General features: G+C 40.4%; 1 protein-coding gene across 1 annotated transcript; it reads left to right on the forward strand.

The window, feature by feature from the left end:
* The first annotated feature begins 10,768 nt into the window (after nucleotides 1-10,768).
* LOC131006599 (transcription initiation factor TFIID subunit 8-like) lies at nucleotides 10,769-12,637 on the forward strand. Its single transcript, XM_057933759.1, has one exon. It carries the CDS (start codon nucleotides 11,297-11,299, stop codon nucleotides 12,407-12,409), a length of 1,113 nt encoding a protein of 370 aa, XP_057789742.1. The 5' UTR covers nucleotides 10,769-11,296; the 3' UTR covers nucleotides 12,410-12,637.
* The last annotated feature ends 864 nt before the right edge of the window (nucleotides 12,638-13,501 follow it).

Consider the following 13,501-nt stretch of genomic DNA (forward strand, 5'->3'; position numbering starts at 1 on the left):
TTTCTTTTTACTTGCCATGTAATTCAAACTGATGTCTTATCAGTTCTTACTTTTAATGAAAAGAACTTCTTTTGATCTCAACCTGAAGACAATGACTCTTTGTCCAGGCTCTGATTAATGTTTTATTGTCTTCTCCTTGTTCTGTGTTAGAACTGTTGCGTTCTTGACTCTAAGTACAAGTTTTTAGGTTCTATTGTTAAGGGGGAATAGTATTCACCCGGTTTTAGAACTTGTGCTCTGAGCTCAGTCTTTTTGTTTGTCTAGAACTGCTGTGTGGTTTTGGCATCATCAAAAGGGGAGAAATTGTTGAGAACTTTGTGGAATATCCTAATTCTTGTTTTGATGACACCAAAATCCATAGGTCTTTATTGTAATAGACTAGAACTGTTTGAACTCAAGTGTTAGAGTTCGTTTCTAGTTTAGCTTGCGGTTCTGAAGACTGAAGACTGAAGACTGAAAGACGAAGGACTGAAGACTGAAGATACCAACTGAAGTATCAGTTGAAGAATCAGTTCGGAACTGATTACTTAATGCGTGCCGCGTGGACTCAGCGGACTGATATTAAAGTCAAGTATCAGTTAAACATTCTTTCTCGGACTGAACTTCCAACGTTCAAAGGAAGCCACGCAATCCAAAAGTACAGCCGCATTAAATGCAGAGATCTCAGGATCATCCCTCTCTGTAGAGGTCATTCCAACGTTCAAAGGAAGCCACGTAATCCAAAAGTATAGCCGCATTAAATGCAGAGATCTCATGATCATCCCTCTTTGCAGAGGTCATTCCTATTTGGTGGCTACTTTATTAGAGACGTCGCATCTCCTGCTCTTCAATATAGCCGTTCCCACCAAACAAGGAACCTCGAAGATTGAAGCCTCAGCCCAAATTTGAAAAGCTCTCCAACGGAAGAAATCTTGAAGACGTTCTCCGCCAATAGATCTATTCAAGACCTCTCCTATAAATAGCGCTCGAGGATCACTTCAATCTTCACCGATTCAACGACATAAGCTGAAACTCGGCCAAAATAGTTTCTCAACCAAAAGCATAACCTCCCCAAAGCTTGAATCGAAGAAGCGAATTCCAAAGCCAAAAATCAGTCACTGCTGATTACACACATTCTCTTAGACCTTAGGCAAACCTCTGTTTACCCAGAAGCCTAGGTCAATGATAGAGTAAAGGTGATTGACACCAAAAACCAATAATATAATTCTGAGAACTCCTCGCTTGAGGCCACGGTACAGCTACCGTCCAAGTTACAACTTCAGAAAAACATAACCCTAAAACTTGAAGTCTAGTTTAAATAAATAACTATTGCAAACCCTACCTTAGGCCCATACACGTGGGCTGACCCAAACATAAAGAATAACAGAAATAATAATAAAGAACCGTAAGAATAAAGAATCCCGCAGCTAATAATTAACCACAGCTCTTCTCCCTCGAGTATAGACCCTCCACGGTCGACGCTCGCTATCAATTGCCTCCCCGGCGGAAACAGCCTTGTCCGCAAGGCTGAAAAATGGAAATTGAGCCTGAAAATCTTCCTTATCCAGCCAGGTAGCCTCATCAACATCCAACCCTATCCATTTGATCAAAATCTGTTCACTCTGCTGCCCGTCCCGTTGAACTAGTTGGCGATCTAAGACTGCCTCCGGTAAATATGGCGGGTCGACCGAGAGAAGCTCGTCTGGCAGCTGAGGTTCAGCGGTGGCAGCTCCAATAGCAGATTTCAACAAAGAAACATGAAACACCGGATGCACCCGCGACCCTTCCAGAAGTTTGAGACGATAAGCCACCAACCCCACACGGGCTGCCACCGCAAAAGGACCATAGAATCGAGGGGCAAGTTTGCCATTCCCAGCCTGATAGATACTCTTCTGGCGATAAGGTCGAAATTTCAAAAACACCAAGTCGCCAACATTGAAAACCATGTCTCGGCGGTGCTTATTGGCCTCCCGAACCATACGCTGTTGGGCTCGCTCAAGATGGAAACGCAAGTGACCCAATATCTCATCCCGAGTTTGCAGCGTCTGCACAAGCGCCTGCACACGCACTTCCCCAGGTAGAAACTGACGTAGGGTGGGAGGGGGTCGACCATACACTGCTTCAAAAGGAGTGGTGCCTGTGGCAGATTGAAACCCAGTGTTGTAGCAGTACTCCGCCCAAGACAACCACTTGCTCCACTGTTTAGGACGCTCAGACGAAAAACAGCGGAGATACGTTTCCAAACAACGATTCAAAACCTCTGTCTGCCCGTCCGTTTCTGGATGATAAGCAGAGCTCATTTTCAAGGTAGTACCCGCCATTCGAAACAACTCTCGCCAGAAAGAACTTAGAAAAATTGGATCTCGATCCGACACAATGGAACTTGGGATGCCATGGAGACGAACCACTTCTTTTGTAAAAACTTCAGCGACAACTTTTGCCGTAAAGGGGTGACGCAGAGGCAAGAAATGTCCATATTTTGAGAAACGATCCACCACCATTAACACACAATCAACACCTCCCGAGCACGGCAATCCTGATATGAAGTCAAGGCTGATATCCTCCCATATGCGAGAGGGAATAGGCAGTGGCGACAATAGCCCAGCAGGCGACTTTGTTTCATACTTGTTCTTTTGGCAAACAGAACATGCTGCCACAAACCGAGTAACCTGCTTCATCATTCCGGGCCAATATACATTAACAGCTAGGCGGCGATAAGTGCGGTAGGCTCCCGCATGACCTCCCATCGGAGTGGAGTGAAATTCAGCAATCAACTTTGGAATCCAGTCGGATGAGACTGGAATCACTAATCGGCCTTTGTAAAAGAGTATTCCCTGCACTAGGGTGTAATGCTTAACAGTCGGTTGCCCATTTTGCAGTGCCGACACGATGGCTGCTAAACTGGGGTCAGCTGACACTAACTGCTGCACCGCCATCCAATCCACCCATTGTGGGCATGAGAGAGACGTCAACTCCCCGTTCTCATCGCGGCTAGATATGCGTCAGCTGCTCGATTCAGATTGCCCTCCTTATACACCACGGAAAAATCATAACCAAGTAACTTGGCTGCCCAATTTTGTTGTGCCGGCGTTATCAAAGGTTGAGTCAATAGGTGGCGCAAACTCTTCTGGTCAGTCCGAATAACAAAGCGGCGACCAAGGAGGTATGGGCGCCAGTGTGGTATAGCCAAAGCTAAAGCCATGAGTTCCTTCTCATAGGCGGACTTTGCTAGCAAGTTGGGGGAAATATGCTTGCTAAAGTAAGCAATGGGCTGCTTATCCTGCATGAGTACTGCTCCCAAGCCGCGCCCTGATGCATCACATTCTACCACAAACTCTTTAGAAAAATCCGGCATCTTGAGCACCGGTGCTGTAGTTAATGCACGCTTAAGGTCCTGAAAAGCTGACTCGGCATCGGCGGTCCAGGCCCACGTCTTCGAAACCTCCTTTTTCAGCAATGTCGTGAGTGGGGCGGCCATCCTGCCATAATCTCGTATAAAACGCCTGTAATACCCCGTCAATCCGAGAAATCCTCGCACTCCGCGTAAAGACGTGGGAGTAGGCCAACGTAAAACAACAGCAACTTTGGCTGGGTCCATGCAAACCCCCTGCCTAGACACAATGTGGCCCATATATTCCACATTCGCACGTCCCAATAGGCACTTCTTCGGATTGATCACTAGATGATGTGACTGTAACACCTGAAAAACTTGACGCAAATGGACCAGATGGTCGTCCCAAGAGCTGCTATATACTAAAATATCATCAAAGAAGACCAATACAAATTTTCGGAGAAATAACCTGAAAATATCATTCATCAAACTCTGGAAGGTAGCTGGTGCGTTAGTGAGCCCAAATGGCATGACCAAGAACTCATAGTGGCCCGAATGAGTACGAAAAGCTGTCTTCGGTACATCTGAACAGGCGACTCGGATCTGATGGTAACCGGCCTTGAGATCTAATTTACTAAACCAACAGGCGCCATGCAACTCATCGAGTAATTCTTGAATTACTGGAATTGGATACTTATCTGGTACGGTGCGTTTGTTGAGTTCGCGGTAGTCTACACAGAAACGCCAAGATCCATCTTTTTTGCGGACTAAAAGAACTGGGCTGGAGTAAGGGCTTGTACTCGGCTGGATAATACCCACTGCAAGCATTTCCTCCACTAATCGCTCCATCTCATCTTTCTGCATGTGGTTGTAGAGGTAGGGACGCACCGAAACTGGTTGTGCGTGTGGTTGTAACACAATACGATGATCACTGCTGCGCGGGGGGGGGCAGGCCGACAGTGTGTGTGTGAACAGTAGGAAAATCTGCGATTAACTCGGTTAGCTGGCGCCGAGCAGCTGCCGAAAGGTCCTCAGAAACCCCAAAAGAGTCTAGAGTTTTCACGCTATCCATGGACCATAACAGCCAACCCTCGTCTTCTGCTTCTAAATTCTGTAACTTACGACGGCTGCAGATGCGACGCGTGAGTGTGGGGTCTCCACGCAGATGTATCTTGCGACCATTCATCAAGAATTCCATGGTCAGATGGTCCCAATTTGCCTTCACCGTTCCCAAAGTGGCCAACCACGAAATGCCCAATATCAAATCCACACTATTCAGAGGAAACACGTAGCAGGAGATGGTAAACAGCTCATTATCTAACTGCAGTGGTACATCTCTACAAATTCCTCCAGCCTTGACTTTGGTTCCATCGCCCAGCACTACCGAAAAATGATCCGTTGTTGCAATGTCCCAGTTCAATGTCTTGGCCACGTGTTCTGCCACGAAACAGTGACTTGCCCCGCTGTCGATCATTACCTTCAGACGTGTGCCCCGACACGACCAAATAGCTTCATCGTCTAATAATTATCCAGCCCATTTGACGTGAGGTTGGACAACTGCAGATGCTGTAATGTCGGAGTGTCGTTTCCATCTGATGGTTCCTCGTTCATCCCATCCAGTTGCTCGCAGTCAGTGTCGAGTTCCTCATCATCTCCTCCTACCAAAACTTGTAGGGTTTTCGGTGGGCAGCGATGAGTCGGCCCAAATTTCAAACCACACCTGAAACAAGTTCCAGCAGGCAAGTGTTTCTTCACTTCTTCATCCGATATATTACGAAAACGTCGGGGGGGGAGGGGTGAACCTGTGGACGCCTGGGAAGAGTTCCCAAAAGAATGGGGTGGCGGTCTGGGTTCTGGAGAAACGATGGGAGTGAAACACTGATTGATAACCGATCGGGATTGATAGTTCGTGGGCGGAGCTGTGCGCGTGGTGTAGGTTGATGGCGGTGGTGCCTGCTCGACCTTTCGAGCCATCAAAACTGCTGTCGAGTAATCCGTGACCGTAGGGTCCTGGATTTGTTTGTGAATGTGTGGTTTGAGCCCACTCAAGAAGAAACCAAGGTACTGCTCATCCGTGAAATCAGGGAGTTGCGCCGCGCGCCCTTCGAATGCAGCGATGTAATCCTCCAAAGGCCCCTCCTGTTTTGTCGCCCCCAGCGCCTCGTACCCATTAATTGCAGCATTATGTCCAAACCGATTCAGAAGTTCACGGCTGAATCGAGTCCAGGTTAGCGTTGGACAGCGTCGCAGCAATAGTTGCACCCACGCCATGGCCGGGCCTGACATAGCAATTAGGGCGGTCTTCAATCTCTTGTCCATTGGTGTCTCGTGCACGAGAAAATATTGGTCAGCACGTGCAAGCCATGCAAGTGCATCTGTCCCGTCCAAATTGGGAAGATCCATCTTTTGAAAAACTTGAAAAGGAGTGGGCGTTTCGGTCTCCGATTCGGGGTCACGGCCTCCCTCCGATTCATCGCCGGTGTCAGTAGGGAAAATATTGAACTTCTTCAGCAGCGCGTCAAGTTTCGAGTCCGTTGAAACTTGATACGTACGAAACCCGTCCACAGCGGTAATCAGTTCTTCAACCACCTTCTCTAATTCGTCCAGTCGCTGTTCGGTACTTCTGGTAGTTGCCACCATCGTCTCTGATCCGGCAGGTCGGACCAATTTGATAGAGTAAAGGTGATTGACACCAGAAACCAATAATATAATTCTGAGAACTCCTCACTTGAGGCCACGGTACAGCTACCATCCAAGTTACAACTTCAGAAAAACATAACCCTAAAACTTGAAGTCTAGTTTAAATAAATAACTATTGCAAACCCTACCTTAGGCCCATACACGTGGGCTGACCCAAACATAAAGAATAACAGAAATAATAATAAAGAACCGTAAGAATAAAGAATCCCGCAGCTAATAATTAACCACAGCTCTTCTCCCCCGAGTATAGACCCTCCACGGTCGACGCTCGCTATCAGTCAAACTTGCTCCAAAGAACTTGTTCTTTGAAGTATAGTTGGCAAGTTTTCAAACCTCCTTTCGAGAGATAGAATCGAGTGTTTGAGTGGTAAAGGAGTTCAGGAAGGTACTCTGACTCCGTGAGATCCTAGTGCAAGGTCGTGCTAGGAGTGAAAAATCCAACGCGAGTGAAGTGTTGGTACTGAAGAGTGGAATCTTCAGTGGTACGGTTGTGTACACCCGACAAGCACACGATTCGGTTTGCAGTACACCAGTTAAGCACTTGCGGAGTGGATTGTTGGTCTGATCAACCGACCGTGGATGTAGGAAGTGTTTTCCGAACCACGTAAAAGTCTCTGTGTTATTTACAGCTTTTAACTTTACATTCTTACTTGTGTTCTTTCATTTGATAAACTGAATTCTGATTAACTGCAAAGAGAAACCTAAGACTAACATCGTGCTCAACCGAGGCTATTACGAAACAATGTTATTTCCGCTTAGTATGATATTAGTCTGACTGATCTATCCTCTGATAGTCAGGAAGAGTGATATCATATCTGTTTTAGCAAACTCGACTGAAGCCTTTACGTGCATCAGTTAAGTTCCGGTAACTTAACTGATAACTCCTTACTGAAGAGTTTTTTAGTATCAGTCGTCAACCCTGTTTGGTCAAAACTCATTTATATTAATAGGTGTCTTAGTTTGCTTGTAAAGTTTCGTTTTGATCTCTATCTTGAGATCCCTCTGTTTTAGAGGAGAAAAATAGCTCATAGGTGTATTCTCCCCCCCCCCCCCCATACACCTATTCGAGACCCTCCGGACCTAACATTTGGGATTCGAACTCAGGACCATAAATCCATCCAACAGGGTTACGAATCAACCGTAGATCTTGATAATCTAAGGGCTGGAAATTATTCTTATTTTATATCTTAAGAAGTGTACTTATTTTAGGCCTCCCCTATATATATATAGAGAGAGAGAGATGTTATACTATATCTCTTTCATCTATGAATTTGTTGGAGCCCTTTATTTAAGTTTGTATTTGCTTTCATTTTTGTTGAGAGTTCATGAAGGATATGAATACAATTTTGTATGTTGCTGCAGATAAGTGAAATAAATTAAGAATACATGATTACAATGAAGATATATATATGGTAATTATCCTTTATAATTATAAATAGATTGATTCGTGTAGGCTGATATACATAGAAGTTTGCGGTTACATTTAATTGAATAATTACTTAATTAATCTTTCCAAAATATAAAGTATATAAATTGACCAATTATATCACCCATTGGATCTCCATAAATGAACGAGTATGATTAATTCTTTATTCTCAATTTTCTTGTGATTCTCTATGATCCATTCTCTCTCTCTATATATATATAGGAGCACGCTCCAATAAGATCCCATATTTTTCGTGTAACATGAGGACAATGAGTAAGACATATATTAATGAACAAAACGTATATCTAACGAAAAAGATGTATATACTGATGAAAATAAAATTTAAAAAATTAATAATGAATGAGATATATATATTGATGAACAAAACAATATATACTGATGAATGAATAACAAAATTTAAAATATTCTGCTCCCCCAATGATTCGAACCTTTGCGAAAAAAAATATCCCTCCAGATATAATATCAGTCATAGGATTGATAAAATAAACGCACCAGATCGTGCGTCATATTATCCGAAAATTAAGGGGTCTCATTGGATCGCTATATATATATATATATATATATATATATATATATATATATATATATATATATATATATTCCCTTTAACTTCACATAATTAATAAAAAGAACAAATTGAACTTTTATTTTTATGTAATTTATAAAATTAAGGGAAAATTGCACCTAAATACACAAACTTTGCCAAAAATCCATATTTGACGCGAAGTTAGGATTTTACATTTTAATACACCAACTTTCGTTGTTGTCCAAATTTGACACGACTTAATTCTTAAAAATTCAAAAAACAACCCCTTTTTGTAAATAATTATACAAAGACCCACTTATGTTATAATTTGGGACATTTAAACCAAAACAAGATATTTCCTTATGATGTTTTCTTTTAATCTTTGATCCGCGCCTAAAATGGTTTAAAAGAAAACATCATAAGGAAATATCTTGTTTTGGTTTAAATGTCCCAAATAATAACATAAGTGGGTCTATGTATAATTATTTACAAAAAGGAGTTGTTTTTTGTATTTTTAAGAATTAACTCGTGTCAAATTTGGACAACAACGGAAGTTGGTGTATTAAAATGTAAAATCCTAACTTCGCGTCAAATATGGATTTTTGGCAAAGTTTGTGTATTTTCACACAATTATCCCTAAAATTAATGATTTCAATAATAATTTATGAAGATTAGAATAAAAATATATGTCTAAAATAAGAAAGATACTGCTAACGAATGCTAAACGTGAGCGGTGCTCACATAAGGAGCTCGCATAATAATTAATAGATTAATAGATAATACAATAATAAAAACATAATTTCCATGAGACACTTTATTATCATCTATATTTATATATAAAAAATAGCATACTTTAATATCATATTTTTTTCATGAGACACTTTATTATACATATTAAATCGATTTAGTGCATTTTATTAGAAGTGTCTATATATACAGCATCGTGAGGCTAAATATATGTTTTGTAGAATTTAAAGAAATTTAATTAACTTGATGAACGAAAGAATTATTTCATATTGTTAATACTTAATATCGCAATTTAAATTGAAAAATGTAAAATATTGTTAGAAGTTTATAACGTCTACATCGAGCGACCAAAAACACGCCAACGAACAATTTGCAGCTAAGAAGGAATTAAATATTCTCTAAAATAAGTTTTTCTTTATAAAAATAGAAATAAGGGACGTGCAAATATTAATTTCAATTTACGAAAATTTCAAACAATCATCGAGCGTGACTCCGCCTATAAATACCCTACTCTAAGCTAGGCTTGCCACGGTTAGCCCGGAGCCGGCGGGCCGACCCTGAACCGGCCTGAAAGTCAACGGTTCGGGCCCGGACCATTGACCACGAGTCGGTTCCGCAATCGGTCCACCTAGACACACAGTCCGGTTTAGGTTCGATAGATGAAAGGCCCGCGGCCCGCCGGTTCAGCCCAAAAGCGTCGGGCCCGACCAAATTTTTAATTTTTTTAAAATTTTATATTCAAATCTTACATATTTTAATGTAGGATAATTTTAACTGAATGTAGCTTTACTATTTATAGTGTACTACACATGGTAGAGAATTATACATTTTTTAATGTGGGATAATGTAGCTTCACTATTTATAGTGTACTACACATGATAGAGAATCCTACATTTTTCAATGTGGGATAATTTCAACTTAATGTAGCTTCACTATCTATAATGTACTACACATTGTAAAGAATCCTACATTTTTCAATGTGGAATCACTCAACCTAACTTATAAATATATAACTTATATTCATGTAATATATAACTTATAACTTATAAATATATAATTTATAAATATGTTACTTATAACTTATAAGGTTTAGGGATCAATTTGTTATTTAGTTAGAATTAGTTAGTTTACTTATTCAATTTTAAAGATTATGTAATTTGTATCCTTGCCTTGTAATATTTTTTTTGGTACATAGAATAAATTCAATAAAGATATCTATTTTTATGAATTCATTTGAATCTTTGATTCTCAATGTGTTAATTATTTTTCCTTTATTTTATTTCAATTCAATTGTCATTAGAAAAAAAAGATGACATAAAAAATATTATTATATTATTTAAGATTTTTAAGTTGAGTAAATTTGAAAATTATTTTACTTGGTAACTTGAGTAATTACAAGCTTTAAAAAACACAACATATATTTAAAAATTATATATTTATATGACAATAGTATATAAGTTATTAAGTAATTTAAGACTTTAAGTTGAGTAATTTTAACATTTTAAGTTTTTAACATCATAATTTATAAAACTATATAGTATAAGTTGAGTAATTTTAACATTTTTTCAACATTTATAAAGTAAAAACTATTACATGAATATAAGTTATATATTTATAAGTTAGGTTGACTGATTCCACATTGAAAAATGTAGTATTCTTTACAATGTGTAGTACACTATAGATCGTGAAGCTACATTAAGTTGAAATTATCTCATGTTGAAAAATGTAGGATTCTCTAGCATGTGTAGTACACTATAAATAGTGAAGCTACATTATCCCACATTGAAAAATGTAGGATTCTCTACCATGTGTAGTACCCTATAAATAGTGAAATTACATTTAGTTCAAATTAACACAAATCATTTAATTTCATTAAAAAGAATCCAAAAAAATAAAAAGGGAAAAACCCGAAAATTGCTGGTTTTTGGCCCGGCCTGGAACCGGCCAAAAACCGGCACACCCAGAGATCTTAAGGGCCAGTTCGGGTTCGAGGATTTGGCCGGCCCGAAACTGCCGATTCGGGGAGGCCTACAGCGTCGAAGGCCTTCGACGCTGTAGGCCTAGGCCTGGTGGCAAGCCTACTCTGAGCTCTCTGTTTTGACTTTCTCTCTCTTCTCGATCCAAATATCCATTTTCAGATTCGCAGTAGGGTTTTATCACTCCACCATAAAATCCCCAAATCAAATTCTGTTTTCCCCAAAACTGTCATCTTCAAAGTTAAAATCCTAGAGTGATGATTCTTTTTCTCTCTCTAGGGTTTTATCACAATTGAATTCAATCACGCTCTAAAAAAAATATTCAAATTTGTCGAATTCGAAGACGGCCCTGAGAGTTGCATCAATTGTAAGTGCTCGTAACCCAGTTGCACGCTGATGCGTTAATTTAAGCTCACCTATAGATAGATATAGCCACATCTCGGTTTCCCCCTGCTTCGATGTTATTCCGGCTTGTATCTAGGGTTTTTCTTGATTTATTTTTCCTGGAAATGGGCCATTGAATTTTTCGCTGCTGGTGGGGTTGAGGTTTTTGAAGATTAAGAACCCCCTAATGATTCTTGAATCTGAACATGAGCGATGGAGGTGAAGCTGAAGGCAGGAGAGACGAACAGAATGATTCGAATTTGCGATCTGGTGCTGGTGATTATAGTCGAGCAATATCAAGAGTTGCGATGGTTCAAATATGCGAGGGCATTGGGTTTGAAGGATTCAACGAGTCTGCTCTTGATTCGCTTGCTGATATTGCGATTAGGTACATCTGTGAGTTAGGTAAAACCTCTAGATTTTATGCGAATTTAGCTGGTAGGACGGGTTGCAACGTCTTTGATATTGTCCAAGCGTTGGAAGACTTGGGCACGCCACAAGGGTTTACTGGTGCTTCAGAGGTTCACGCTGACTGTGCAGTGAGTTCAGGTGCTATTAGAGAGATCAAAGAGTATGTGGAGGCGGCTGACGAGGTACCATTTGCTCAACCGGTGCCACAATTTCCTGTGATCAGGGAACGGAGAATGATACCTAGTTTCTTGCAAATGGGGGAGACTCCGGCTTTTAAGCACGTGCTGCCATGGTTGCCTGCATTTCCTGATCCCCACACGTATGTACGGACACCTGTTTGGAATGAGAGGCTTTCTGATGCCCGAACAGATAAGATTGAGCTAGCGAGGCAGCACAGGAAGGCAGAAAGGTCTCTGTTAAGCCTGCAGCAGCGGCTTGTATGTAATGGCTCATCAGTGGCTACAACATCTGCTGAACCATATAATGAAGGAAATGGGTTAGAAGTTAATAACAATGGGAACCCGTTTTTTGAGGATCCGTTGGAGGTTTGGGAAATAGATGTGTCACAGATTAGCATTCCCCCAAAACTTTCTAGTCAAGCTCATACAGAAAAACAAGTTTCTTTGTTGGAGACATTTGCTCCACCCATTGAGGCAATGAAGGATGGCCTTGATTCTGGAAGTGATGGCGAGAAGACTATTCCGGAAAAGAGGGCTTCTGTATTTTTAGAGTTCAAAGGGGGCAAAAAAGTATTTGGTGAGCCATTGGATTTGAGGATTCGGAACAAGGCTGTGGGAAGAACAGCTTCATGGTTTGGTCACGAGGGCGAAAGAGATGACAGGAAGAGGAGGGTTGAGTTTATACTACGGCAATCTATGGAAAACCAGCAGGAGCTTCCTCAGTTGTAAATTTGTAGTTCCTTGAATGACATTGATTGGCTAATGTTCAAGAAAATAGCAGTTGGTTAGGTTAGTCAAACTCAAAACATACAGTAGTTTGTGGTTGTGTAGTTGGTGCTAATCCATTTAGGAGCGGAACCCAGATTAAGACATTTTTTAAGATATGTCAGGTCCTATCCAAATTTCGTCTGTCATTGACATTATTTTTTAATGAATGAGATTGTAGCATTTTGTTCATTTTCTGTGTCTCCATCTCCCTCTATATCTCTACACACACACACACACACACACATACACATACACATACACATACACATACACATGCAGGTGTAGTTGTTAGCACCTCTTGTTTACCTGCTTCGTTGGTGCTGTGGGACTCTTTTCAAAACCCAATGTTAGTGCAATAGATTTATTCAAATGCTAAGGTGTTGATAGCTTTAGTTGTAAGATTTTTTTTTTTTTTTTTGACCTAGTGCACATCTCATCCTGCCCATAGAATAGCCGTATTTGTTTCTTCTAGTCAGGCAGATGATGAGCATGAGCTAAAAATTTAACTCTATGTACGAGTACTCTAAGCAACATATTTGATAAAATTCATTTCAACCAAGCAACAAGAAGGCAACTTAAAATGCATATTTGTCATGGCATGAACATTCTATTGAACTCAGTAGGTATATTACCAATTTCATGTAACTCTGCAATAGGATTTATTACCATGTGATTGGTGCCTTTTGTACAATCTTGCCATGATTTTGTTTGGAAATTTGGGTTAGATGCCATTTTCTCATGTGATCCAGTTGACGTATCTGGAAACTTCTACGGAACTCTTGGATGACATTTCCCCTTTCTCTATATTTAAGATTTAAGATGCTATGCTCATCTTGGTTTTGTTTGTTTCCATTTTAAAATTTTATCCTTTTCATCTGTTATTCCTCTGTTTCCTATTCTCTTTCTTTGTTTTGGTGCATGTGAGGATAGAAAATGTGGTGTGTGTTATACTTTTGGGAGTTTGGTGGCCTTGCTCTTGAAGAATTGCAGTCAGAAGCCGTTTTTAGGATTTCGCAACATTGAGTTTATTGACCAAAAAAGCTACATGAACTT

Source organism: Salvia miltiorrhiza, chromosome 1 (genome assembly GCF_028751815.1).
Source record: "Salvia miltiorrhiza cultivar Shanhuang (shh) chromosome 1, IMPLAD_Smil_shh, whole genome shotgun sequence".
In the NCBI taxonomy this organism is placed as follows: Eukaryota; Viridiplantae; Streptophyta; class Magnoliopsida; order Lamiales; family Lamiaceae; genus Salvia; species Salvia miltiorrhiza.

Coding starts and splice junctions, on each gene's coding strand:
- LOC131006599 (XM_057933759.1), top strand. CDS start 11,297: ATGAGCGATGGAGGTGAAGCTGAAGGCAGGAGAGACGAACAGAATGAT.